At 37.9% G+C, this 27,949-nt stretch overlaps 1 protein-coding gene across 2 annotated transcripts; it reads left to right on the forward strand.

Moving 5' to 3' along the window:
- Window positions 1-2,749: 2,749 nt before the first annotated feature.
- Window positions 2,750-27,646, forward strand: mylk4a (myosin light chain kinase family, member 4a). 2 transcript variants are annotated; one of them, XM_046852402.1, is made up of 14 exons: window positions 2,750-2,912; window positions 17,946-18,042; window positions 18,690-19,077; window positions 20,256-20,506; window positions 20,969-21,074; window positions 21,565-21,658; window positions 21,820-21,929; window positions 22,834-22,975; window positions 23,271-23,341; window positions 23,432-23,560; window positions 24,176-24,328; window positions 25,004-25,082; window positions 27,152-27,206; window positions 27,323-27,646. In XM_046852402.1, exons 1-13 carry the CDS (start codon window positions 2,757-2,759, stop codon window positions 27,203-27,205), a joined length of 1,830 nt encoding a protein of 609 aa, XP_046708358.1. In that variant the 5' UTR covers window positions 2,750-2,756; the 3' UTR covers window position 27,206; window positions 27,323-27,646. The 2 variants fall into 2 exon arrangements, with proteins under 2 accessions (XP_046708358.1, XP_046708357.1); XM_046852401.1 differs by lacking the exon at window positions 2,750-2,912 and adding an exon at window positions 14,808-15,929.
- Window positions 27,647-27,949: the final 303 nt, after the last annotated feature.

Genomic DNA, 27,949 nt, shown 5'->3' on the forward strand with positions numbered 1-27,949 from the left:
CTTCTTCCTCTGTTTAAACAGCAGCCCATCACAGAAAGTTTGTTTACTGCCACCTAGTGTACACATTTATATTTTCCGATTTGGTCAAAGGGGAACAAAGCCCAAAACACGACTTTATTAATATTCAAAATCAATTCATGTCAACGCGTCATCTGCTGTTCAATTTGTGTAACTGCATTACATTTTCATTTAAACGTTTCCTACTTATTTTCTGCTGGTCAAAACTCCTATACTAATTTTGTAATAAATGCCTACAAACGAGGCATAATGCTGCCATCTCCTGGTCAAATTGCGCCACTGCATTTGCGACTTTATTTTTCTGTTATTTATTTCCAATGAATGCCTACACGCCAAACACTATACACCTACTGGTCAAATTGTGTAATTGCACCCCGTTTTCATTAAACCTTCTACTACTATTCAATGCCCAAACGACAAACACGGCATAAATCGACCAGCCACCTGCTGGTCAAATCATGTCACTGCATTTGCGACGTCGTTATTTTTCTTTATCTAAACAAACGCTTACTTGACAAATACGACACAGCACCGCCATCTGTTGGTCAAATTATGTAATTGCACTGGGTTTTTATTCACTTTTTTAAAATTCTTGTTTTAGTTCGTGCTCTTCTTATTTTTGCAGTCTTTCTTAATTTATTTCCACGTAAAAAAAAACATTTTTGTTTTATCATATCTATTTACTTTTTGAAAATGAATAGTTGTCTTCCAGCACATTTTCCAACATCTGTCCTGATGTGTCATAGTACATATATATAAAATTACACACATTCACTTTAAAATGCTTTTTTGATCTAACAATCACATTTATTTATCTCCTGTTTGTCTCTGTAGCTCAGATAAGAAGTATTGTGGTGAGAGTCTGGGGTTTCAGGTAACTCCAGTGGTGAAGACCAAAGCTCCAGAACTGTTACCTTCAAACAAGCAGGTCAGACTAAAGGGAGGAGTCTTCCTTCACCTGGAGAGAGTAGAAACCATGCGCTGCTTCTGGGAGCTCAAACTCACTGAGATACAGGGACATTTCCAACAAGTAGGTCTCTCTCTCTCTCTCTCTGTCTCAGACACACACACACACACACACACACACACACACACACACACACACACACACACACACACAGTTCCATCTGACTTCACTGTATTTGGTGTCTTATAATCCCTTTCGGGTCTATCTGGAAATGAGTAATGTCAGCTGGAATTCTATTTGGAATTCTATCTGGAATTCTATTTGGGTTCTCTACTCATCCAAGCAGCTTTTTCAGACTGATAGACCAGATAGAAGTGCTTCTGGGGGTTCGTGGTTCTCTGGTTTCCTCCTCTAGACCAGCGACTTTCTAACATTTCCACAACTGTCCCTTTCTTGATTGTGTCCGGTGATAGGTTGGCTAATTCGTAAGAAGTTGCTCTCTATTACAGCATCTGCTAAAATGCTGTAAAAGGAAACCACGGTGTAATGCATGGATGTAAAGTGAATCCTAGCTAGAGGATTCGAGGTTCAATCCTGAGCTCTTGTTTGTAGAGTTTGAGATGTTCTCAACAAATTTCCCATCAACTTCTAAAAAAAAGTTGAAGGTGGAATTTAAAATGCATTGAAAGTATAAGTAAGCACTTATTAAACAAGGAAAAAAAGAAGAAGAATTTGTGCTTTATATTTGTCATATGTACTTCACAGCACAGGGAAATTCCTTCTTTGCATATCCCAGCGATGTTAGGAAGCTGGGGTCAGAGCGCAGGGTCAACCATGATACAGCGCCCCTGGAACACAGAGATTAAAGGACCTTGTACAAGGGCCCCAAGAACGATAGCTTGGTGGTACCAGGGCTGAACGCTCTACCTTCTGATCAGTTACCCAGAGCATTAATCACTGAGTTTCCACTTCCTCTTGGAGGCTGAAAATCATTTCACAGCAAAGCTCCATTCAATGTTGGCTAAACACAGAATAATAATAATCATGAATACAGATGATCCGCTGTGGCGACCCCTAATGGGAGAAGCCGAAAGAAAGAAAGAAAAAAAAAACACATTAGCATTTGCAAAAATACGCATGTCTATTTTTCTTTTTAAGTATTTTAAAACATGTTAGTTATATAGTTTATGGTATGGACAAGTATAGAATATATGCATTTTTTGTGAAATCTCTATTCAGGATATTTCTATTGAAACTGGTTTTATAAAATGTTTCTATAATCAAATAAAATATATTTTAAGTAATTTGACCAGTTTAATGCAGTGCAATCAGCAGTGAATTAAACAATGAATGCAATTCAATTTGTTAAATTATAAAAGAAATAAACATTTGAGGGACATGAAGCATTCTGACATAAAGAATACTGAACATACTGTGACAATGTTCTCCTTAATAGCAGTTGTTGCCCTCACCCCTGCCTCAGCTGAGAAAAGATTCATAGAAGTTGTGGATAGAAAAGAGAGAGAGAGAGAGAGAGAGAGAGAGAGAGAGAGAGAGAGAGTACTAACACTCGTACTCTAACACCTGCCACCCGCTAATCACAAGAGACAGGAACGCTTGTCCTTTGTAAAGTGGGAGTAAGAGTTCGGATCTGTTCCACACGACTGAAGACAGGTGTTGGAATTGCTTCAAGGCCACTATTGTATTTTTGAGTAGGCAGACTCATGTTACCACATTCAGTCATTCATCGTACACCTTCTTCTCTGAGACTTTGATACCTTGAGACTTGTCAGAATTTCACTTTAACAGAAGGTGGCAGGAGATCTGAAATATGAGTGTGGAGAACTTCGTAAAAGGAAGAGAAATGTGGCTCCTGAGCAGCATGTGTCTCATGGCTTCTTACCTGTGGCACAAACTTTGGGATTTTCTTTCCTACCGCAGGAAGGGGAAGTCTTTGGGGAGATCCTTGTTAATCTCAGATGCACAGGTAGAGCTTATTTATGAAAAATATATAACAAACATATTGAGTTAGGACTGAGTTCTTTCTAACATTCTGTTGAATGCTGCAATAATGATAATAACAACAACAAGGAAATGTATGCCTTATTCTGAAATTGGTGACTTGTAAACATTAGGGAATTTTCTCATGATTAAACATGATCAACATGCCATATTGCAATTGTAATATGTACAATTGACTGGCTCCCAATTCAGAGTACTTGCTCTCAGTTTTCATTTTGATAGGCTCCAAATCCATCATACCATTTTCAGGGTCAAGCGATTACTGAAGATGAATGAATCAATACTACAATTCTTCAGAATTTCGGTCGCATGGCAATTTTCACTGTTGTAGAACTTGAGGTGTAGAATTAGAAAGTCTTAGCAGAATGGCTGGAGGTTGTTCTCAGTGTTTCCAAGATTAAGTTGTTACTAAAGCAGAATGAATAAATTAATAAATCATTTAGAGAATTGGAAAATAATTTCAAATAGGAAAACCAAAGGCTTCTGTAAATCTCTGTTTTATTTTGAGACATTTCCATATTCTTTTGCATTAGCACAAAAGTTTGACAAACCTTTGTCAAATCAATATTAGACAATAAAAAAGAAACTTGAGATATGTTTAATATTTCACCATAATACACCATATTGAAACAATGATTTGTCACAAACGTAGCTGCATTTTTATAAACCATGATGCTGTCAACGCTTTACTGTTGTATCTTATGATAACCAGGTCATATAGTACATACTGTAGAGTAATATTACCATAGTGTAACAGATGATAAAATAAATGAAATGCATTATTAGTCACGTGATTGGTTCACATGGACTCTAGATGTTTCCAATGAGACTGGAACACTTGCAATATCAGAAAGCAGGAAGTTTTTAAACAGTCTGGTTCAGTTTTGGGAAACAGAACTGGCAAAATTTGTTAGAAAAGACTAGAATCTTTCTTTCGGCTTCTCCCATTAGGGGTCGCCACAACGGATCATCCGCATGTTTGATTTGGCACATGTTTTTAGGCTGGATGCCCTTCCTAACGCAACCCTCCCCATTGGGACCGGCACTAAGAGTGGATGGGGTTGGTTCCCTGACCGGGGATCGAACCCGGGCCGTAGAGGTGAGAGCGCCGCATCCTAACCACTAGACTTCCAGGGAAAAAGGCTAGAATCAAAATCAATAAATGTGCAAGTGAGTGTTCCAACAACTCTTATTAAGAGTGCTGTGTGCTGAAGTTGAGAACCAGAGCCATAATTATTACACTACATTGACATTTCCACCTTCTTCCAGGGTTTTCCAGTATTTTAGGGGGCAGAGTAGTAATTCAAATGAAAATACAATTAAAAATAAATTAAGTTTATGAAACCTTTTTGGTTTAGGCCACACCAATTTTGGGTTTAAACCCAAACCCAAATACAGATATGATTATGTTTTCATCTGCACTGTAGCCACATAACCACAAACCCGCATTGTAAGTAGCATAATATCGGTTTGTAAATGCACAATGGAGACCAGTTATAGATGAATACGTTACACTCACATGCTGATGCTAATGTAATAAGCAGCAATGAGCTGGGTGTGCTGGCGAGAGTTTTATATTTAGAGAAGAAATAAGAGAGTGACTCCAAGCCAAATGTCAGATGAATTGAACGTACAGTTCTATAACGGTGACGTAAGAAAACATTAAGATCAAGATTTAAATTGTGTTTGGTTATACAAAAATATATTAATAATAATAATAATAATAATAATAATAATAATAATAATAATAATAAATCTTTATGCTATATTGCCACCTTAAATCATGTTCATTAATGTTCATTAAGACATCAAGGTCACATTATTTAGCTGAGAGGTGTCAATCATCCTGTATCGCTCTGCTACAATGGAAACAATGCGAGGCTTGTCAGCTCTTGTTACACATTCACCATTGTGGGATAAAGATTAAATGTCTACACTGTACAGGTGTACAACAGTGACGTAAAAGATACAGTACCCAAATGCAGCTCCAGTCCTCTGATTCTATTTGTTGCACTTGTAGGGATGCAAAAAAAGGTGCAAAAAAACACGAGACAACATGAGACAGGAAGGTTGGTTGTGCGAAAAGGACTGTCCATATACAGTATGAAAGTTGTGTGCAAAAAGATACAGTACAAAAGGTTGTGCAAAAGGATTGTCCATATACATATCAAAAAAGAAATACTCTTGTTGAAAAAATATAAAGAAAAAAACCTCTTTACAAAATAGTTTTTACACAGTCTGGATGTGAGGCCCGAATACTTCTGTACCTCTTTCTAGATGGCGGGAGAGTGAAGTGTGTGTGAGGGTGTGCGTGGTCAGCCACAATGCAGGTGGCTTTCAAATTTAGTGTGTGGTGTAAATGTCCAGGATGGAAAGAAGAGAGACCCTGATGATCTTCTCAGCCGTCCTCACTATTTGCTGTAGTGTCTTGTGATCCAAAATGGAGAAGTTCCCAAACCAGGCAGTGATGGAGCTGCTCAGGATGTTTTCGATGGTTCCTCTGTAGAAGGTTGTGAGGATGTGTGGTGGAAGGTGTGCCCTTTTCAGCTTTCTTAGAAAGTAGAGACGCTGCTCAGCTTTCCTTGTTACGAAGCTGGTGTTGAAGGACCAGGTGAGGTTCTCCGTCAGGTGAACACCAAGGAATTTGGTGCTCTCCACGATCTCTACGGAGGAGTTGATGTTCAGCAGGGAGCGGTCAATTTCAATGTCTTCCTGAAGTCAACAACCATCTCTTTTGTTTTGTCTACATTCAGAGACAGGTTGTTGGCTTTACAGCAATCCGTTAACCTCTGCACCTCCTCTCTGTATGCTGACTCATCGTTCTTGCTGATGAGACCCACCACGGTCATGTCATCAGCAAACTTAACGATGTGGTTCGAGCTGTGCATTGCTACACAGTCGTGGTTCAGCAGGGTGAACAGCAGGGGACTGAGTACACAGCCCTGAGGGGCCCCAATCAGGTGCTGAGGAATGATATTGTTGAATGCTTAACAGCATTCGTACGTATGAATCTTTGTTTTCCAGGTGAGTGAGGGCCAGGTGGAGTGTGGTGGAGATGGCGTTGTCGGTGGAGCAGTTTGGGTGATATGCAAACTGAAGTGGATCTAGTGTTGCAGGCAGCAGGGTCTTTATGTGCCACATAACTAGCCTCTCAAAGCACTTCATAATGATAGGAGTGAGTGCAACGTGACTGTAGTCATTGAGGCAGGACACAGATGGTTTCTTCGGCACGGGGAAGACTTTTTTGCTTGTCTAGAACATATTAACCATATGTTCAGTTTTTTATGCTTATTGTAAACGGCTAAGTTAACAGCTGCCTATGTTTATTAAGTATTTATTCTTTTGGCTGGGCAGAAGTGTACAACTGTAGCACAATACATTTATTGTTTCTATAGATGCTATGCTGTGGTCGGTCTAAATACTTGATTCTAATGGTTATAAGGTGTATATTCAAACCATTGAACCCACAGGTAGTTCTGATCCGTATAATCTTCATTCTAAGTTGCCTTATAAACAACTGTAATCATAATAAAATACAGTTACAATTATATACAGTGAGGCATCTATTATGAATTTTTCTAATTATCTTACTGAACTAAAGGTATGATTTTGGTAAATCATCCATTATATAAAAATATTAAATTATGAAAATATACATTTTGATAAAGACTTCTACTTCACTTAATGTTGTGAATGGGCTCTAGAGACTCAGATATTACAGGAGACTGCATCAAAAAATTACCATTAGTTTTGTAAATGTAGTAATGTATGTATATATGTATGTATATATATGTAATATATTACAAGTCATAGATTGTAGGGTCACTAGTGTACATAGTACAATGACAGAGAGAGAGAGAGAGAGAGAGAGAGAGAGAGCATAAACCTAAACCCGCCTCCATTTAAACAAAGATTTAATGGAAGGAAAAGTGCTAATTATTATCCCTAATCCCAGATTTTCTCTCAGATCATTAAGCTTAGCTTTCACAGTCAATTATTTAATTAATTGAATGCCTTTAAAAAGCAAAACAAACAAAAAAAAAGCTATTCACAGCTGCAACTGGAAACAGTCTCTTTTTGGCATGTGAATCTAATCTAAGTACATTGTTGGCTCAAAAAAACAAATAATACTAAGCCAGAACATTTAGTACATAAAACTCAGGGTTGCTGCTGCCAGGATTTAAACACCAACCATCAAATGTTTTCTGATCGTCTGGACCAAATTTTGATATGATGATGGAGCGGCTGACAATTATAGCTAATCTAAAGTTAGCTAAAATTTTTGAAATGAAGTTAGAATGATTTCACACTTGCGTTTTGATCAATTTAACACAAACCACGCCTTTATCTTTCCTAGCGAGAATCAAATAACAAGCTACCTTATACTCATACTACCTCAAGCTTATCTTGTACTTATCAGATCATGTAGATAAAATAGGGATTGGTTTAAGATTTGTTGATTTGTCTGGAGATAATAAAACACACAAACAAAAAAACAAGTAAATAAATAAATAAATAAATAAATAAATAAATAAATAAATAAATAAAACAAGCATTAATTATCGACTTGCTTCCCCTTCGGAACAATCAGAAATACAGAAACCAACTTTGGTTTTAAACCCTCATGTTATCTGAGAGATAAAAAGGTTTGTGGCCGTCTTTGGGTTTTTCTTATTTACATTACATTTGTATTGTTTTATTATCTTCATAGCTTTATATTTTATTCTATTTTATTACAACTTATTAAGAAATACTCAGTTATGCAGCTCAGCCAATTAGGTGGCAGCAGCAGAATAGAAAAATAAAAAAAATCATGTAGATACTAATCATTAGCTTCATTAAATATTTACATCATACTGCAAGATGATGAGACATTAGAATAATCAATAAAACTGTGAAAAAAAGCAAAAACTCTTCTTAAAAGAAGCCACTTCCTGTAAGATTGCACATAAAACCTTATGTATGAAAGGACTATTAATAATACTACTGTTACTACTCTGAAGTATTTCCTGTCTGATCAAGGTAATCCTGTGGTGTTAAACACTCATGGTATTTAAGAGATCAGAGAGTTTATAGACTGTTTCATAGACAGATTTTATTATTGACATACAGTATTTGAACCTGCATAACGACCCTGGCAGAGAGTATCCTGGATTTCGTTATCGTTCCTATCGCATTATGAGATTTAGAAGGATGAAGCGTTTGCATTATTGAGCATTAAGCTTCCCATTGAACTCTTGTTTTTTATCTCTTTATTTCTGTGTCTTCCACACACCACACACACAATTAAATATATAAGATAGTTTCCACTGAAACTGTGTATAATGGTCATTTGTTTTTGCACACTATTGTATAAAAAATCCACTTTCTGTACTTTTGTGATCTCAGGAATTACTTAACAGATGTATTTCTGCTCTGGGTTTATGGATGTTGTTTATAACTGGGATGAACAGTGACAAGCTTGTAAGAATTACACTGAGGATGTATTTAGGTAGGGGATTAAAAGTCATCCAGAGAATTATTTTCAGTTGGTCAAGAAGTATTTATGTACTGTACCCTATTAAGACAAGGCAAATCCCTGACCCACTGATAGGAACACAAACCTGTATTAATAAGATCATTCTAAATGCTAAGTGTTTCGTGATGTATTCACAGTACTCAGTGGTGGCTCAGTGGTTAAATGAATGGCCGACTCTGGTTGAAGTTAAATCACAGGACCAAAAACTGTCAACTCAAGGTAAAAAAGAAAACTAAAAGGAATAAAAGAAACCATCACTGAAATTCTAGTGGTTTTAGCTACAAAGACTATTTTAACCTTAAAACATAATTAAATGGTTTCCATTATAAAACCTTAGAAACCATTGTAGAAACTTACTGGAATCTGTTTACTTCCCAATAGTTCCTATTGTTTTTCCAGTACATACCAACATGTGCTCTACAAGTTGCCAGAGGTTTTATTTGTCCTCAATGGTATCCACTATATATATATATATATATATATATATATATATATATATATATATATATATATATATATATATATATATATATATATATATAAAACATGACATCAATAAAAGACAATTAATTAATAGTAAAGACCCACAGGGACCATTACAGTTTTTATTAAAACCAATACCAATAAATTCAATACGGCAATTTACAACCATTAACCTCTTTAATGTAACAACAATAAGTTAAGTAGCAATATTGTCAGCAAAAAACAGTTCCAGAAATAAATATTGTTATCGAGCCCTGTTATCGAGTTGTACTGGGTTAGGTAAGCTTTAGACTTCTTGATAGAAACAAAACCATCCTGTTGCGTAAAAATGTATTGCTGATGAAAGAGATTGAGCTGACAGGAAGGATATAGTAACTTGAATAGCCACTTTTTACAACTGTGGTGTGCACAAAACCATTTTAGAATGAAGAGGCTTCCTTGAGATAAAAGAACCACTTAGGCAGAAACAGAAATCCGGGTCTACAGTTTGCACGTAATCCCACAAACTAGAGAGCTGAAATGTTGAAAAACATTGGACAGTCTTTTCTTAATCTTTTCGAACATCTGCCAATTTTTTGTGTGCAGTTGTTTCTAATAAATTCTTCACTGATTGTACGCCATACCTGAAATAAATTGTTGGTAATGATTTTCTGTTTTTTTGCTCTTTCTTCTTTATGAAAACACTACAAGAATATACACAAAGTATAATAGAATTACAAATATGTTCACTGTTACTGGGCATGGTCAAAGTCCCTAGATACTGGGTGTAACAGTATACAAAATTCACAGTTTGGTACGTACCTTGTTTTTTTAGTCACATTTCAATTTGATATTAAAATGCCTGCTTGGTTAAATATTATCTAAAATAATATTTTATAATATAATATAAAAAAAAATTATAAACATAAAATAGAATAAATCTAATTCATCCAATACGCTTTCTCATTATATTGATTACATTAAGTAATCATTTAATTGGCAAAAATTAAATAATTTAAATAATAAAAGGATTTTCATCTAAATTCTTGGACATAAAACGCTAAAGAATCCATATTGCTAGCTTTAGCGGCTTGACACATCCTGGTTATCGGCTAACGCTAGTGCTATGGATTCTTTAGCATTTCCATACATGCACAAAAGAAATCGTATTTCCAGTACGGAGTTAGTAGCCACAGTGTCACTGTGCTAACTCTAGTTTCTTTTTTTATATCCTTGGCATTGTTGTGTATGTTTTCAAGTTTAATAATAATACTACTAATAGTAATAATAGTAATAATAAAAATACTAATAAAACACTAAAAGTGCGAGGCAAAAACTAAACATTAACTTTTTTTGCTTTCTCTGGAGTGGTTGTGCAGCTCCCTCTGGTGTTGGCATTAAGATATGCAGCTGGAGTAATATGATTTGAGCATGAACAGGTTTGTACACAAATACACTCAGGGTTAGTATAAGAATATAGATAGTAAATAATTATAGTATATATGTGTAGGAAAATATTGTATAATGTATACAGTAGTTGGGGTTTACTAGATCATAAAGTTCATGTTAAAGTTCACGTTAAAGTTGTGACAGTAGAGCATGTGCACAGCATTTTGCATGAAATTATTAAAAAAATGTGCACACTTTCCAGATTATCCAGGAGAATTTTTCCTCTAAAATGTTTTATTACACGTTAAAATGCTGTGGAATTGGGAGCAGGGAGGCAGATGCAGTCTTGCAGCTCCCTTTACTTTTCACATTTAGAAATGGATTATTAAAACACAGCCTGTTACTAAAAGTTTAATAGAAATTCAATTTGGGTCATAAATAACATCTGGCTGGTAATAATTTTCAAACACAAGTGCAGCTAATGGGGTTGAAAACAGACCCTTTTCCCTCAACATTTTCAAGTTGACTTTCCATCTTTCAAACATTATTCTCATTTACAGTACTAAGCTGTGGATGCATAGATGCATATTCATCTAACATCAAGAAATTCCACAAAATCAGTGTTTGATGAAGTACATAATTCCTGAACTTGGGTAAAAGTACTAATGCCCTACTCAAAAATGTCTCTAGTAAAAGTAAAACTCCTTCTTGTACATTTATACTTAAGTAAAAGTACAAATGTACTTGCTTTTGAATGTGCTTATGTAGCTAAACTAAATATAATGAAAAGAAAAATTCCAGAAAGAAAAAAAAAACAATGAAAAATGTACATTTCAAAGTACATTTCAATAAAAATACTTTCTTATTGTGGATCATTAATCATTAGTCACCAAAATTCAAATAGTATTTCTGTCTTACAATGCGATTATGAAAATGTGGACCTGAGATATTTTACATATTAGCGATATTTCTGTAATATTCCACTGAGCTTTTCTAGTTTTTCCATTATACAAAACACACACAGCTTTGCTTCTGTGATCCTACGCAGTAAAAATTCTCATGGTTTTTAACCTACTCAGCAGGTATTAATTCAATACTGAGCACTAGGGATTTTGTCCCAGGAGAGTGTGTTCTTACTGTTTTACTGCCTGGTTGAGCAAGGATCCTTTTACTAATACCAAAGCATCACACCATGTGATCCTTCACTCACACTTTGTGTGTTAAAGAGAGAGTAGCTAAAGACGTTGAGACGTTTTCTGCCTCTTGCTACCTTAATATTGACGTTTTATAACCTTCATGATACTTTTTTTTTCGATGACTAGGCCAAAAATCGTTTGCTCAAATAGTTTGCACAGGTATTGGATTTGATATGCAAATTCCTTTTTTAAGCATAAATTCGCAAATTTCTTTTTTTTTTTCCATCTTGACACTCTGATTGTTCTGCATGATATTGACATCCCTAAGTAGACGTGTCCAGTCGTGGATACCTGCTTGATATTAGCGCAGAAATTTTCCACTGGATTGTGTTTATGTTCCCCTGGGTCAAAGCACTAGCCTGGAGTACGCTTACTCTGGCAGTGACAGGCCTTCAGAGCATATCCGTTTACCCACTACAACTTTCGCAGGGATGCCAAAAGAACAATTTGTGCTCTGGAGATCGGAGCCAGTAATCAAGGGGTTCCAAAGACATGGGTCCAATACCCAGGGGCAGCCCTCCCTTTATGACCTTCTTGTCAGGTCTTTTTGGAAGGGTCACACACTCTGTGTTTATACGTGGCTAGGAGGGTATCGTGGGTAATGTTTCTGACAGAGTAATTAATGGCCGGTCTAAACGCGTGCTCCGAGTGGCATTCCTCACCTCCATGTGCCTCTTTCTCTGCCACACTGTCATACTGTACCAAATCTCTGCATGCCAACTTGGCACTCCAAAATGCAGCCAGAATGGAGTGCTAAACATACTATTCTCATGCTCAAGAAGTTCCGGTGTCACCGTACAAATGTGCTGGTATTGTTTGTGTTGAACACATCCCGAGCTAGCCACCTCAGCATCTTCTTCTTGTCCTGAAGCGGCATGGGCCAATTCCAGTTCTGGACTATCCTGAGCACCCAGGTCTTGTTTCAGTTCCTGGCATCGGGAGCTTATGTGTTTTCCGTCGCGTCACACTTATCACAGGTGTGAAGTCTGTAGTCTGCCAAACATACTGACCTGAATACTCTATCAACATCTTCCCAATCTGTTGTCATAGGGTACTCACACACAGTGCTTTTGAATCAAACACCCCCAATGTGTTATTTAGGCAGGTGAGAACACAGAAATCACATTAATATTGGCCAAACCAAACAGTCAGAAAGCTTGGAGTGAGAATTCCAAGTGCTGTTTGATTGAATGTGCAAATGTCAAGCAAGTGAAGTGACCCAAACATATTTAGGGTTAAACTAATTTTTGTTTATAACAAACTAAATAAGAAAATGAATGAGAGTCAGGCACTCATTTAGTGAGAATTTAAAGAGTTGAATGTAATCCAAAGTGCAAAAAGAAAGAAAGGTATCCCAAAAGGTTCCACTAGTAGGACAAACTCAAAAGACAGGAGAAATTGCATGAGGCAAGAAATGCTGGCCTAACAACATTAAACACTAAGTTTGGAAAGAAAAGAACAGGGCAACTTAAATGCAAGCAAGAAATGGGACACAGGTGGCAGTAATGATGCCCTTATCAGACAACATAGAAGAACAATGGAGGGGGCTTCTATTGGCCATAATACAACACAAGAATTTCAATGCCTTACTTTTTACTTTATAATTTTCTTATTTAACGCTAAGATTTGTCTGTCCTTTGGTGATTTTTGGTGAAATGCAAATAATTAATTTGATTCAAAGTTCAATAAAAGTTATAAAGACTATAAGATAGATATAATTTGAAAATTTGCTTAAAGTATTTTCTTTGCTGATTATATAAACCATAGCCTTATCCATCTGTCCATATGTAAATAAAAACTCAGTGTGGTTGATTCTTCTTCTTCCATTTGTTTCTTCAACAGTGTCACGGTTATAGTGTTAACAGTATTAGTGTCGACATCATATAGCATTCATAAACTGACCTATACATCACATAATGATCTCCACACTCAATGCTTCCACTCGGTCATCTGTTGGCACCCGTGAACAGGTGCACCAGTCCTGCCCCGTCAACTAGGCCTCTATTTGATCTAATTTATCATAGCGTTCTTGATGTCACTTGTCTACGCCCAGAACAGAATTAAATTGGTTCCTTAAAATACTAGCATTGCTTATACTGAAAAAGAAAACCATATATGATAAAAATTTTGCTAATAAAAATGTGTTTAGGTCAACTAACTGTTTTGTTTTTGCCTCTTTTCTTGTCTTGCTTTTGTTATTAAATTCAAATTATTCCAGACAAGTTTGTTTCTATAGTAAGGTGATGGAAAATGAGCACTGTATTCTCCTCCTGGGGTTATAAGTACAGAGCTAGGCACGAGTCCTGGAATGAGCCAAGAGCCGAGCTATTTTTGGTGGGCCTGGCTCAGCTTGCTGACCGTGCCACTGCTTGTCAAATATAATTCATGTTACACTTTGAGAGGTCCAAAAAAAATTTAAGTGGCTAAGATGAGAATGTACCCAGGCACTGGCTCATATTCAGTTTTGGCAGTGATAACATTTTTATTTTTTTTGGATGGGCATGTTTTCATTCCTGAGTTTTAGTGATGTAAAAAAATGGATTGACATGATGGACTCAAAGCTGATAGATTAGTAATAGAAATAATTCATGTGGGCACCATTCGTCATGTGCTCATTTGCAGTGCCCATGTCTGAAAGCACTGTCAGGTTATTCCTTGTTTAAAGAAGTGGGTACAGAGAACAGATTCATATTTCATCCTCTAAGTTAAAACTGATCTGTAACTGACTTAACTATGAATGAGTAAGCTTTTTCATAGGATTTTAGTAGAAGTGTTTGCCAGGAACCCAACACCAAATTAATCATGGCTGTCACTTTGCTCCCATAAGAGTCGAGAGGCCTGGGCCACAGTGACATGCAGAGATGTAACATGCCACCTGCAGCCTGTTGATGTGTGAGTCAGGGTGTTTCTGCTGTTGGGTGACAATACAAAAGAGACAGCCAGTCTGAAAATAAATAAAATCCTACCATGAATTTAGAGTCTGCGGAAACATGTACATGTAATGTTACAAAGGTGAAGGCTATGTAGGTTTGTATGAATGTGAACCGCATTGTCCTGCTCATTAGTATTTGTATGAAGTTCTCCTGCATTTAGCCTGTTTGAATCATGAGCAGCAACAAAGAAAGAAACAGGATAAAATCAAACTTGAGGGAATTATTAAAATATATGTAAATATATTAAAGTTACAGACCATTTTCCAGAAACTCTTTAACCAGACTGAACTTAGTTAATTAATTAATTTAATGTATTTATTATTTAATTTATTTATTATTTTATACTTTTTAACAGCAAACATCTTGAAAGTCTTGACATGATCTTCCCTTGTCTTAAATCAACCATTTTTTCCAATGGGTAAATTGAGATTGAGCGCTGAAGTGGAAAAAAGTTTTTCCATTTACTTGCATGTGCATATATGTGGTGTCTGTATACACAGGAACCTTTTCACACCTGGCAGTCAGTGTCTGACTCGAGCATCTGCTAGAGTTCAACATTTGAAACATCTCAGATGTCACACAACTCTTCCTGATCCGCCACCCTCCCCTGAGGCCCCTGTTGACACAGGACCCCCACCTCTTAGGCAGTTACATTTAGGGAGGCAGGTTCATTCTATTCTTGAAGCTATCTCCAGTTGGAAGAGTTGCAGGAGTGCCAAATGGAGGTGTACAGAAAGAAGGGCACACTTGCCATTGTAGGACTTGCTGCATTGTAGTTCTTGAACTATTAAGAAGGACAGGTTATTCATCTTCTAAGGTATTGGTTTCTATTGCATATTTATGGATTAATGAGAGAATTGTATATGTAATTCTTTGAAGTATTTAAATCAATTTCTGGACATCAGCAGGAGTGAAATCTTTGCGTTACACTAGCTTCCCACTGGTTGGCATTAATTTTTGCTGCCACAATGACTTCTGTGGAAACTAGTCCTGGATTTGATTTAATCCAAGGTAGGATTGAATCTCTAAGTAGCAAAATGGACACACTCATTAGCATCCAGGAGAAAGTCCTCAGCCGCCTGGACAGCATGTCTGAAGAACTTGTTGGGATAGAACGAGACATGGAAATTCTGAAAGTAGACAAGGAGGAGGTGCCTCCAACAAGCCGCACTAAGGAACCAGCCCAAGGTGTTGGCGGCGAGATGAAAGAAATGTGCCAAGAAATGAACAGCATAATGTCAGCCGTAAACAAGCGCACCGAACAGCAGACCCAGAAACTGGAAGGCATGGAGAGGCTTGTGATGAGCATCCAGCAGGTTGTCAGTTTGATTGGGGAAACTGTAAAGACTTCCAAAATCACGGAACTCATGTTCAAGGGGCCAGCAGCACGCAAGAGCAAAGCAACTTTAGCCTTAGGGTGCAAGAACCAGGATAGCAAACATGGTGTTAAGAGACAGGCCTCAGGTGAACCTGTACCAGGCAAGGTGAGTCAGAACTCTGACTTACTTTTTTTTTTTTTTTTTACTGCTGACATTGCTAGGTTGTCCTGTACATAAAACTGTATTGTTACACTTCTTGGAACATGGTGTTTTTAATACCTGGGCAACACACTGTATCATGCCAACTGTGACCCTGACCTGACAGTACATTCTTAACATTACTTGAGCAATGTAAGTGTCTTAAATTGACCAGAGAAGCCAACTGCAAAGTTCTTGGTATAGCCTGGTTTCTGTTTAAGCAAACTCAATTTAGATGCATCACCCATGTGAAATGAAATCTTAAATTTCTTCTACTTATTAAATAATATAAATAATAAATAATGGCTAGTTGCTTTAATAATAAAATTGTGTATTTACATGTTATCAAAGAGATTTGAATGATAGCTAGTTTAGGATTCATAGATATTAAGTATAGACATTGATTCCAACACCCTCTAAGGAGTATGGTAGGAATGATATAAGTGATTAGGAATGTGCGTTGTCTCCACTGCTTGCGTCAGAGTTGAGAGTGACAGGTTATGGAATGACAGCTGAATTAGACTAAAGGTATTTAGCCCTAGCTCACCCTGTTGAGATAGGATCCTACAGACGAGTCAATGTCACCAATTCGAAATGTACACTGAAAATAGTGCAGGCACCAGATCTAACCACACCCAAATTCAACAAGAAATGAATCAGAAATAGGATCAGATTCTGAGAATCATAAATGTTTGCCAGCCTTTTTTTGGGAACCCCAAACCGTGACCACTCTACCTTTCTGTTACTGAGTTGTTTTTACATCAAAAACTATTTTACACTATGTGTATTTTTTTGCCAATTTTCTTATGTTTTCTGTTTTACTGAGTCACCTGCTGTGGTCAAACAATCAGAAATGGTAGATGGGAAAAGAAATGTGTCCATTTTTAATTGCTCAACTCCTATGCTAGTGCATCCCATTGTTAAATTGAGTGATCCTGTGTGGTATCCTTGTTTGGGAACCCTTGCTGATCTAGGGTTGCCATCATCAGGTGATCTTCGTTGCAGAAACACATTCTGGACTGGTTCTCATATTCATGCAGACTCAGTTGCAGTCTTTATATAGCAAAACTTCTATAAGTCTACAGAATATTGACCTTTTAAAACATTTAGTTAACCTTTTTATTTATTTATTTATTTTATTTGAATCCTGGTGACTTTTAAAAATCTGAGTAGACTTGTAAAGAACAAGGTCAGTCATACAAGCTTATTGAATGACATTGAAAAACATTTGGATTTGATCTCACTGAGTACTTGTTATACATGGCATGGCACAAGGTTCTCCTCTGGGTCCTCTTGTATTCTCTATTTAAATGCACACTTTTGGACATATATTGAGTGAATAATTTTTTAAGGCTTCTTTAGATGGATAACAGTTCTAACATTCTGCAAAGGTTCTACTTAGAATGTTTCACTAAAAGGAAATTACTAAAAGTAAAATATACTTGTTTCTTAGACATGCACTCATACGACATTTTAACATCAACCCAACAAAATTTATAATTTTATCTACCATCATTTCTCAATTTTAATAGCCATTGATGTCTCTATCTTCTCACATTAATTCATTATCTTATGGTAACATTCATCATTCCCTGTGCTGTGTTCCGTCATATCCATGTTGTGTCTGCAACAGAAAACTACCTCTACTAAACCCAGTGAAAGGGCAGAAGCGTTAACCGAAACACGTGAGCCCAGCAGCCTGGCATCTACTCATAATCTAACACTTCATGGACCAAAGCATTTCTTTTCCTCAAAGAAATCCTTACATTTTCTTCACTCCTCCCTTTCATTGCCTTCAAAAGTGTGTATTATTTTTTATTTTTTAAATCTTAAGGTGATAGATCAGAAGTCTGTTAAAAAACTACCATTCTATGCTGTCAGAAAAAGCATAGAATGACGGCGAGTGTGGTAAACATGTTTGGTTTAACAAAATGTATTCCTTCATGGCTTACCTTTTTTGTTTGTTTTTTCCACATTTTGAAGTTAAAGGATCACAAGTTTAAAGATGGGAAGGATAAGGGTCGCCTGAGCTTTAAGGGGCTGAAGGCACAGAAGAAAAAGAAGCCCCCAGACACCACAGGTATGAAAGATTATGATACGGATGTCAAGGATACTGTATGTAGTAACCCATATCAGTCAACTTCTTTAATTTGCTTTATCACGTTTTCCTCCAATAAGGTTTCTTTATTTTTAGAGGAGTAACACGGTTGGAAGTAACACTATAACTATCAAATGTGGTTAACTAGCATTCATGCTAATATCCTGGGTTACAAACAGGGTTTGGATGTTTGAAGTGACATCATCAGTAAATATCAATATATCATTAAAACAACAAAGGAAACATACTTTTCTTCTTCCTGTGAGCTTCAGGAAATTCAGATAATGCAACTTCCTGTGCAGCATATGGCTTGTGAAATAAAAGTAAATGGGGATATTTCCGACATATGATGTGCAATGGTGCCACATTAACTGTGCAAAATTAATATGTATTTTTAGATATTGTTTTTTTACAAAAAAATTGTGTTCTGAAGACTGATTTTGCATTAATATCTGGAAATTCATCTTCATATTCATTTTTTTTATGATCAGGGATCATAATAACTCACGTGATAATCACAGAATCGGTATCCTCGTATAAGATGAAGATGGAGATGTTCCACAGAACATCACGGAAGATGTTTTGCAAGTTGGTGATAAAATTTTTTTTTTTTTTTCTGTTTACCACAGATGCTGTGTTTGTGAGAAAGCAGGCTCTGCTCCTGGAGGAAGTTCAAAAGCTTAACAGAGAGAATGCTGAGTGCTCTGTATCATCCACAAGGTCAGAGGCTGAGGAGCCTTTAAGCCAGAACCTTCTGGATTTCATTTTGGATCAAGCAAAAGTTCCTGCGGTTGAACACGAGGAGCATTTACCAGAGAGCCAGGAGAGTGGCACAAAGTTAAAAGAAGTAGAGGAGAAAGCGGAGGAGGAGAACACCGAAGATATCCAGGATGAAGAAGACGAAATGGGTGACAAATCCAAAGAGGATACAAAAGAGCTGCTTAAGGAAGGAAGCAAAGAGGAAGAGTCTGTCATGGTTGATGTTATCGAGGCTGAGAATGCTGTTACACCACAAAGGTACTTCATTTACTCAAATGATTACTGCAGTGATAGCCCAAAAATACTCCCAGATTGCAACATGGCTTTAAATGAATGTTTTATTGAATTAAAGCACATGTTTTTTGAAATAGAGTTGGACTATGATGTTTGTGGATGATATTGTGATTTGTGGTGAGAGTAGTGAGCAGGTTGAGGAAAGCCTGGAGAGGTGGAGGTACGCGCTGGACAGAAGGGAATGAAAGTCAGTAGGAGTAAGACAGAGTATATGTGCGTGAATGAGAGGGAGGGCAGTGGAGTGGTGCTGTTGCAGGGGAAAGAGGTGGAGAAGGTGAAGGAGTTCAGGTACCTGGGGTCAACAGTGCAAAGTAATGGAGAGTGTGTTAGAGAAGTAAAGAAAAGAGTGCAGGCAGGGTGGAGTGGGTGGAGAAGAGTGATAGCAGGAGTGATTTGTGATACAAGAGTATCTGCGAGAGTGAAAGGGAAAGTGTATAGGACTGTGGTGAGACCTGAGATGTTGTATGGATTAGAGACAGTGGCATTGGGTAAAAGACAGGAGGTGGAGCTGGAGGTAGCAGAGCTGAAGATGTTTAGGTTTTCGTTGGGAGTGACGAGGATGGACAATATTAGAAATGAGTTTATTAGAGGGACAGCACATGTAGGACGTTTTGGAAACAAGGTGAGGAAGGCAAGATTGAGATGGTTTGGACATGTGCAGAGGAGGGACATGGGGTACAAAGGTAGAATAATGGTAAAGAAGGAGCTGCTAGGAAGGAGGAAAGAGGAAGACCAAGGAGGAGGTTTATGGATGTGGTGAGGGAAGACATGCAGGTAGTTGGTTTAAAAGAGGCAGATGTAGAGAACAGAGTAGTATGGAGACGGATGACCCGCTGTGGTGACCCCTAACGGGAGCAGCCAAAAGAAAATGTTGTTTCGTGAAATAGAGTAGAAATTGTAAAAAATGACCGGAGATTTGATATGAGACAGCGTTCTATCATATTTCAGATGTAAGACAAGTAAAAGTATAACTTGAGCGAGCCATCTTGGCGCTTTTTAGTTAGATTTTTTTATTTTTTTTTACCTATATTTATTTTAATATTAAAATATCCCATTGCTGAAAATTCATAATACATAATCTTCGGCAACAAATCTGTAGACTATATACTACACATTTTTCATTCAAATATACATTTTTTCAGCTCTGAACCAGAACCTGAACCATCGCATGAAGTCACCATAAGCAGTGAGCAATGTGTGTCAGAAACAAGCTGTGAACTGCAGGCCTGTACAGAACTCAGAGAAGAAGCCAACGAAAACCTGACGCATCTTCCAAAAGATCTGTGTGGCATTTTCAAAGCGGATGGGATCGAAATACATTTAGATTTCAGCAAAATGAAGAAAACAGAAGAGAAAGAGATAGATGAAGACGAAGGCGAGCAGTTCTTCATCGGTGAGGCCTATGGAGTTCATTATGGTGCATTTATTTGATGCATGATTACTAAAAGGGATTGTAATGTTCTAATAAGTTGAAAAAAGTAATTTTTTTGTATAATAGAATATATAAAAATTTTATAAAAAAAGACGCATTTGTTAATATATTTTTATATTTCCATTAATTAATTAATCAATTAATTGCTAATATTTTAAGTTTTTTATAATTATTTGAATTTGTACTATTGTATTTTTTTTAAATATATATATATATATATATATATATATATATATATATATATATATATATATATATATATATATATATACACACACAAAAAAGTATATAAATGCAACATAAGATAACTCATCAACAAATGTTAAATACAAAAAAACACGTCAAAGAACCAACTTTGTCCTACATATATATTTTATAAATTGTTTGTCATTCATTTTTATTCCCACCTTGCCCTTCCTCCAGACTGCACCCCTCCTCCTCCAGCTCCCTTCAGCCACCGTGTGGTTTCGGCTAAACCCAACCAAATCAGCAACTTCTACACCATCAACCACCAGGAGATCATCGGAGGGTAAACTTTTCCATTCCAATTCCTTACCTTTGGCACAGAGAAGCTAATAGAGAAATGCAGAGTACAGAATGTAAGAAATGTTGCGAAGAGTTCGGAAAGTCCTTTTAATCTTCACAGGGAGGGTTTTGCGTAACCTTCCACTGCTGAGCTCTGCTCTCCTCTTGCTCGATTCATAGCTCCAGAGTCAGGGGCAGTTATTTTTAACCCGGGATTTCTGGGTATGTGAAACTGGACCCCTTTGCCAGCTGGAGGCTAATCAGTAAGCAGTAATCTAGAACTTCAAAGAGACTTTGCTTTAAAGTAGCTTGGAAAAACACCATAAGTACATGAGAATTAGTTCACAGACTAAACTCAGTGCCAGTGCCAGGTTTCAAATGAATACTGTACTTAAAGGTAAACTTTAGATTAAGATTAAGTGGTTTTTTTTTTTTTTTTAAAGAATAGAAAGACATTTTCTTCAATCTTTGTTTTTTTTACATTTGTCTCACAGAGGTCGTTTTGGCCAGGTGCACAAATGTATCGAAAATTCTTCTGGACTCACTCTGGCTGCCAAGATCATTAAAGCACGGAGTCAGAAGGAAAAGGTAGAATTAACGATGACAACAATCATCCAAACACCAATCATTCAAACACTCCAAAACTACTCATAAAAATTGTTTCTTAATCATAATAAAATTATGCAAACGCTATTAATTTCAAGTTTGGATTTAACAGAAATGCTATGTACTTCTGTTTGCTTTGGTAGGAGGTGGTGAAAAATGAGATTCAGGTTATGAACCATTTGGACCATGCCAATTTAATCCAGCTCTACGCCGCCTACGAATCCAGGAACGACATTATCCTAGTCCTTGAATTGTATGTAACGCTTTGATATTTTTATTTCTTTTCTACAATAAGGATGTATTTAAATGTGCTGATAAGGCATTAAAACAAAAAACAAAACCATTGTTAATAGATAGGGACTGTTTAAAAGTGCTCTCTTCAATATTAATAACTATTTTAAAAACTATTTTAATAATATTGTTTTAAAAATACATTATATTTTTACAATGTAATGATTTTGGATAATTAGTTTGTACCAATTTTGTGCAGAATGTCTCAGGTTTCTGTTTTGCGTGTTTCTGACCTAGACATTAGACCCTCCCCCTGTCAGTTCAAAACCTATTCGAATATAGCAACTTAATAAACATGCAATAAAGAAATGTGGGTATAAAAAAATAATAATAAAGAAACGGCACCTTTAATACAACTATTGCAACTAAAGCATTAAGTTTTAGTATAAATCTATGCACTTGTGGTTGTGTATTTATTTATTTATTTATTACTGCCTGCCTGCCTACTTTTAACACCTAAGTACATTATATAATTAGTAATAATAATAATAGTAATAATAACAATAAAAAAAATCCATAAAAAATGTTAGAACGCTCAGTTTAAGAAAAAGTTTTCAGTAAAGGAATTTTGGAAGTAGATTTGTTTTCACATTTTAATGAACATAAAAAAATATATATATTTAAATTTATATTTTGTAATTTACAGGTTATTCTGAATTGGCAATCACATAAATATATAATAATAATATTAATATAATATTAAGATAAATGCATTAAAAAGCCAATCACATGTAAACTACAATAAAAAACTATATAAATTTCAAAAATATTAATATTAACTCAACTCATATAGACATATTCAGGATGTTTATTGTTAAATGTGTTTTTTGAAACTATAAACGATCTTGTGTGTTGATTGGTGACAGTGTGAATGGTGGTGAGCTCTTTGACAGGATTATCGATGAGAACTACACGCTGACTGAGCTGGACACGATCATGTTTGTCAGACAGATTTGTGAGGGCCTGCGCTATATGCACAAAATGTATATCCTCCATCTAGACCTGAAGGTAACACATAAGTAGCACGTTACACTAAAAGCTACTAAATAAAAGCAGCTCACTACACTGAAGCTCACTTTACATAATTGTCATAGAACAACAGGTACAGCAAGAGATCACTCTACTCCTCTTGATTCAATTCTGTCTGGAGTGATCTAGCGAACTAATGTTAAATGGCATACAGTTATACATATGCCAATAAATTCAACAGCTACATTGTTTTGCAATTTGAATAACAATGAAATTTTATGTTAATGTAATCTATAAAGCTGTATTGTGACAATTTTTATGTTGTTGTCTCCAGCCTGAGAATATCCTGTGTGTTAGCAGACTGACAAACAAAGTCAAGATCATCGACTTTGGACTCGCAAGAAAGTATGTTATTTATCGAACTCCTCTAATATTATTAAATACTGAACAATTCTTTAGCTAATAATGACTTGCTCTTGCCTCCTCCATTAACAGATACGTACCCCGGGAGAAGTTACGGGTGAATTTTGGCACTCCTGAGTTTCTCGCCCCAGAGGTTGTCAACTACGACTTTGTGTCTTTCAACACGGACATGTGGAGCCTCGGAGTCATCACCTACATGCTGTAAGAGTTCACTAACTTACATCAATGATTTTTTTTAAACCAGTTCTCTGGATCAGCTTCGATTTGACTACAATTTATGAGCACACTCTAGTTTTTGAGAGTAAAAGACAGGAGGTGGAGTTGGAGGCAGCAAAGCTGAAGATGTTGCGATTTTCATTGAAAGTGACAAAGATGGACAAGATTAGAAATGAGTTTATTAGAGAGACAGTGCATGTAGGACGTTTTGTTGACAAAGTGAAAGAGACACGATTGAGATGGTTTGGACATGTGCAGAGGAGGGACATGGGGTATATCAGTAGAAGAATGCTGAGGATGGAGCCACCAGGAAGGAGGAAAAGATGAAGGCCAAAGAGAAGGTTTATGGAGGTGGTGAAGGAAGACATGCAGGTAGTTGTTTTAAAAGAGGCACATGTAGAAGACAGAGTAGTATAGAGATGAATGATCCGCTGTGGCACCCCCTAATGGGAGCAGCCGAAAGAAGAAGAAGAAGACTCCATTGTTTGAGAAAATCTGAATAATTGTTGAGGATTTTAACTTTCTTTAAGTGGTATATGTTGTTTGCTCCACTGACACAGCACTTAACTGTTTTCTGTTTATCCGGACTGTCTTTAACAGCCTGAGTGGTTTGTCTCCGTTTCTTGGTGATGATGATAACGAGACACTGAACAACATCCTGGCCTGCCAGTGGAACTTTGAGGAAAGCGAGTTCTTAGGCATTTCAGAAGAAGCCAAGGACTTTATCTCCAAACTGCTTGTCTACAATAAAAGGTCTGCCTATTTATGCAATCATTTATCCATCCATCCATCCATCCATCCATCCATCCATCCATCCATCCATCCATCCATCCATCCATCCAACCATCCATCTGTCCATACATCCATCAATACATCCCTCCATCCATCTAACATTCATCCATCTAAATAACCATCTATCCATTCACCCAAACATCTGTTCATCTATCCATCCATCCATCCATCCATCCATCCATCCATCCATCCATCCATCCATCCATCCATCCATCCATTCATCCATCCATCCATGCACTTACTAGACATATATGCAGTACTTGCAGCCAATTGTCCATCCATCCATCCATCCATCCATCCATCCATCCATCCATCCATCCATCCATCCATCCATCCATCCATTCATTCATTCATTTATTCATTCATTCATCCATCCATCCACTCATTTATGCATCCATCCATCCATCCATCCATCCATCCATCCATCCATCCATCCATCCATCCATCCATGTACTTACTACATATATGCAGTACTTGCAGACAAATGTCTGTCAATCCATCCATCCATCCATCCATCCATCCATCCATCCATCCATCCATCCATCCATCCATCCATCCATTTATCCATTTATCCATCCTTATATCCAGCTAGCTATCCATTTCAATACAGTAATTTGTTAAATATCCTGTTTGTAGTTGGAGGATAGGTGCAGGAGAAGCTCTGAAGCATCCATGGCTTTCAGACCCAATGCTCCATCATTATCTCCACAAAAAGGTAAATCTTTCTCCTTCCATTCTCATGCATTATGGTGAAGAACGTCTCTAGGTTACATATGTATCCCTAGTTCCCTAAGGGAATGAGACACTGCTTCGCAACACTTTGGGAACATGACTGCGTTGTCCACGCTCTAAAATAATGTGTGTAATAAGGCAAAATTGGATGGCAGTGTCACCGGCGGGTGATGTCACGACCAGAAAGCTACAAAAGCTCATGGAGTAAAGCCGGCGCCAGCTTCTGTAAGAGAGAAGGAAGCGCAAAAGTGTGGCACCGAGACACAGCGTTTGGTTCCCTCAGGGAACTAGGGTTACATACGTAACCTAGAGACGTTCCCTTTCAGAAACTTTAGCTGTGTCACAACACTTTGGAAACGAGTGTCCAATCACACCACACTGACCAGTCTCTGCCCAGTGTGTATAAGCACAGCTAGGACGAAAGACATAGGAGCCAGGAGTGGCACTGAGGTCAAGGTTATAGAACCTGAGAGGGTCAACAGAGTGGCTGCCACACTCCAGGTCGAGTGAGCTAGTGGAGCGGGAAGACCAGGAAGGACTCATATGAGTATGCAATAGCATTAATAATTCACCTGCTGGTCTCTATCTGAGCCCCCAACTTAATGTTCAGGTCCCACCCAGGCACTCTAGGTTGCACTGGAGGCCTAAGCACTATACACCCAGGCAGTGGACTGGATCCAAATCGTGGTGCTCACACCCCTTATAGAACAGGTGCCGTCTCACAGCATACAGCATATTAATGGAGGGAGCTCTGGAGTGGAGAATGGTCTCTACATTGTCAGTGGAGAGACTAAAACTTTAGAGCTGTGTCCCCTCAGAGGCTACAGCCACAGCCTCCACCTTGAGGCCACCAGGAGGAGACGGTCTTCATCCCAGCAAACTCTCTCCAGAATTCCAGGAAGCAGCCTGACGGGGGAAAGGTGTACAGGCATACCTCTCGGGAACAGATCCACCTGTTCTTTGCTGAATTTCTCCCAAATCTGCTCCACCACGTGAGGATCGAGCCGCCATTCCCTGGTCTCAACCCTTCTCGTATGATGGAGGGACCACCTCGATGGCCTCCTTCCTCAGGAAAGTGCATACTTCCTGTTTCATGTCCAGGGCCTGCTAATCGAAACGGGGCAGATGAGACCCGAACTGAGGCCTCGCCCTACAGTATGCAGGAGACACGTCTGGCAGAACCTATCTGGCAGCCTGGAAAGTTCTGCCAGACAAGCTCCCTGTTTGGTTTCCACCCGGCATCCTTGTGGACCAGGAGGCCGGGTGAAACCAAACAGGAGCTTGCTGGAGCTGGCCATGCCGTGAAGCACATTTTGTGGCAAACGAACCAGGTCCCTGAGGGGGTCTGAGCGGGATGGGCACAGAGTAAGGCGGTGCAACATGCCTTCCAGCCACCCTGTCAGGACCTTTGGTCAAAGCCCTCTTATTGAAGATGACAGTGCTCAGATCTGCCACCTCACGGGATTTGGACCCAAGCGCCGCACCGGACCCCTCGAGAGCATGTCACAACGCTTTGTTTCTGCATGGGGCTTGGTGGGCATAGACATATGAGCAAAATGTGCATGGCGCAATGAGCGCGGCGCAACATGCTCCCTCCCTCGAAAACCGAAATAACATGCTCTGCCCTAAGCAGCCTCATAGTCCAGCCACAACATTCATAGCTCCTCAAGCCTAGCTCACAAAGTGCCCACAAACCCCCCTCCCCCTCCGCTTTAGAGGGAGAGAGGTGGAGCTAAATGCTCTTGTCGCAGGGTGAAGAAACAGGTGGAAGGTGTGCTTCTGAGCCTGCGAGCGAGTGCTGTACTGAGCAGGTGAGGTTGGCTTCACATGCGCTTTTTGTAGCTTCCTGGTCGTGACGTCACCCCGCCGGTGATGCTGCGTGTCCAATTTTGACTGATTACACACATTATTTCAGAGCGTAGAGAACTCAGTCTCGTTCCCAAAGTATTTCGAAGCAGCTCGAGTTCCTGAAAGGGAACTGCTGTATTTAATTTTGGTTACACCATGGACCATATACATTTTTTAACATTTTTTCTGTTCTTGGTTTTGCAGAAAAATATGTGTCAGTCCCGTAGAAATTCATGTGTTCCTCCACCCGAGAGCTAATGTAAGTCACTGCAAAAACATTCACTTACAAATTTATAGTGTATAACCTAGCACATATCATGATGCTATTGCATATGATATGATTAAACAATGAGTTGTGCTTTTTTTTTTTTGTAGATCTGGCTTTGAAACTGCCAGCTAAGGCCATCTGGACCAAGCCTGCTGTGCTTTTAATTACTAGACATTACTTGTAAAACTACCTACCTTATGCTGTTTGGGTTATTTGTGCCAGAAAGTTGTGCCACTCTGGTAACTGCAGTCACAATAGTATATAGTGTAGCATCATAACCTAGTTTTTCCGTAAATGCCACAAAAAAATAAATTGATTATTTGGTTTAATGAGGAAAAATATCATACTTATTTAGCTTTGATGTTTTTTTCCCCCACTTTCTGCATTTGTGAAAAAGATTTATTACGTTCCCTGGTGGTCTAGTGGTTAGGATGCGGCGCTCTCGCCGCTGCGGCCCGGGTTCGATCCCCGGTCAGGGAACCAACCCCAGCACAAGCCTTAGTGCCGGTCCCAAGCCCGGATAAATGGGGAGGTTGCGTTAGAAAGGGCATCCAGCATAAAAACATGTGCCAAATCAAAACATGCGGATGATCTGCTGTGGCGACCCCTAATGGGAGAAGGCGAAAAAAAGTTTAAAAATACAAGACTTTTTTTTTATTCATTTCTTGTTACATTTCATACCTAATAAGCAAAACAAATGCTTGTTGCATTATTAAAAAATGGAAGACTTTCCT

The sequence above is a fragment of the Silurus meridionalis genome, chromosome 6, assembly GCF_014805685.1.
Source record: "Silurus meridionalis isolate SWU-2019-XX chromosome 6, ASM1480568v1, whole genome shotgun sequence".
Lineage (NCBI taxonomy): Eukaryota > Metazoa > Chordata > Actinopteri > Siluriformes > Siluridae > Silurus > Silurus meridionalis.